Raw genomic sequence first — 1,991 nt, 5'->3', positions numbered from 1 at the left:
GAGTCTGTGCTAAATTCACTTTCATTCGGTTTGAATCCGTGCTACATCCACTGTACTGTCGATAAGTAGAACTGCCAACCATCGAGAGCAACGGTGATGGAGGCACGCACACAAACGAAATCGTGTCCGTGTTATGTTCCGTTTTCTATCCACTTCAAGCCGGCTCAACAAGATGACAGACAAGGCATGTTCACGTTACGTTGCGCGCTTTTTGCGTACGACAACGTGAAACGCTTTTCCGAGATTAATAATCTTGGAAACAATACATGATATTATTGATAATGATAAAATATCTTAAAATGCAAGTGGTAAAAATTTCTATTAAAAAAAGTAATAAAGGTCATATAATTGTTTCATAGAAAATTGTACAACACCGAGATATAAGGAAAAAAACATGATACAAATCATTAAAAAATCATTTTACGGGTAAAAAATATAAATTAGACAATATTTCTGTGTAATACATCTTCTTTATTCCATAAAGACTGTGTTATTGTATAAATGTAATATCAAATCAACTTACTTCTAGATAAAAGTAAATTGAGCAAAAGGTGAATAAAAGATACTTTATTACCAAATCTGGTCAGGTTTTTTTGGCCTGTTCCATTTTCGGCGACCACGTAATGTGTTTTCTCTACGACATAGCCCAGGATCACAACAACAAGGTCTTATTCCAGGATACAATGTAGGTACACAACAAGGTCTTATTCTAGGAAATACTCTAGAATTACAACAAGGTCTTATTACAGGAAATTCTCTATAATCAGGTAAAATATTTCCTTCAGGAATCGTTGATTGTATTGATTTACTACGTATTCTTTCTTGTATTATCCTTTTCTCATCATCTTCATCTTTTGCAGGTCTTTCATCAGGCTGCAATGGCAAAGAGCTGGTATGTTCTGGAGGTTGATATCTATTGCTGAAAAATAACCAACATAAACAAAATAAGAAACAATGCTCTTTTTGGACATTTACATCAGATATATGTCGTAAACTGTATACTAAATTTATAGTTTTTCTCAAAAAATTGGAAAAAAATAAAAAATATCAAATATTTAAAAAATACAAAAGAAAATGAGCCACTTGTAAAAAAAAAAAAAGTGAGCAAACTTTGATCAAGTTTACCTGGAAATATATCTTTTCGAGAAAAGTCTTGTCCCAACTGGATACATGGAAAGAAACTGACGTCGGTTTGGATATCTCGCGAGCTGCAATTCCGAATTTCCACCCGAATATTCCGTGCTTAAAAGCGACGATTTGCGCGTTAGTTCCGGCTGATGGAACGTAAGCGACCATTTTTTGGAAAAAAAACGCGCAATTATTCCGCGTTGTCGCAAAACCGGCAAAATTGTTGTAACAAGTTCCATGGTCCTTCAATACCACGCGCACAAGATGTTAGGTATATAAAATTANTTTTCTTTTCTGTTCCTTATAGACACCAAAATTGTCGGTGAAAAAAAGCGTAGAACAAGAGCTTGCAGATCTTACAAAATACTTCAAATGATAACGTAATGTAACGGATACAGTTTCACGCCGGAATTTCAGTTTGGAGTGGTTAGGGTGCAATTGTGGCTAGCGGCAGAGATGGTTACTACTGGTGCCCTTATGGCCCATAAGGGCACCGGACAGAGATGTCAGTTTTGAGACGCTTGCAGCATGCTATAGCGGTGGAAAGGATGCGCACAAAGCAGCGAGTAAATGCTTGCTAATGTTGTGCGCATTACTTCCACTTGTTGCTGAATGCTGCGAGCGTTTCAAAACGTTCAAAACTGTAGGAAATTTACTGAATTAATCACAATCAGCGACCTCTTTCTTGGTCATAAGCATGCGATAATCGACCTAGCTATATCGATAGTAATTACAGCGATAATCGAACAGGCGGCGCTGAAGCAGCCTGCCTGAGCAAGCAGAACAAGCAAAGCCATAGAGCTTATACTCATGGCATATACAGGGTGTCTGATAATGACCGTATAACCGCTCGTAGGCAGGTA

The 1,991-nt window shown here is 37.2% G+C and overlaps 1 protein-coding gene across 1 annotated transcript; it reads right to left on the bottom strand.

The window, feature by feature from the left end:
• Positions 1–552: 552 nt before the first annotated feature.
• LOC109859738 lies at positions 553–1,800 on the bottom strand. The gene is made up of 2 exons (XM_020438273.1): positions 1,126–1,800; positions 553–919 (listed from the first exon to the last, which is right to left on the bottom strand). Exons 1-2 carry the CDS (start codon positions 1,365–1,367, stop codon positions 571–573), a joined length of 591 nt encoding a protein of 196 aa, XP_020293862.1. The 5' UTR covers positions 1,368–1,800; the 3' UTR covers positions 553–570.
• Between the last annotated feature and the right edge of the window lie 191 nt (positions 1,801–1,991).

The sequence above is a fragment of the Pseudomyrmex gracilis genome, unplaced genomic scaffold (genome assembly GCF_002006095.1).
Source record: "Pseudomyrmex gracilis isolate BER0280 unplaced genomic scaffold, ASM200609v1 scaffold_280, whole genome shotgun sequence".
Taxonomy (NCBI): Eukaryota; Metazoa; Arthropoda; class Insecta; order Hymenoptera; family Formicidae; genus Pseudomyrmex; species Pseudomyrmex gracilis.
The sequence above is the reverse complement of the archived record's forward strand: the minus strand, read 5'-3'. Positions and strand labels throughout refer to the sequence as shown.

Coding starts and splice junctions, on each gene's coding strand:
- LOC109859738 (XM_020438273.1), bottom strand. CDS start 1,367: ATGGAACTTGTTACAACAATTTTGCCGGTTTTGCGACAACGCGGAATA. Junction 920..1,125: donor TCGAAAAGATATATTTCCAG/GTAAACTTGATC, acceptor GTTATTTTTCAG/CAATAGATATCAACCTCCAG.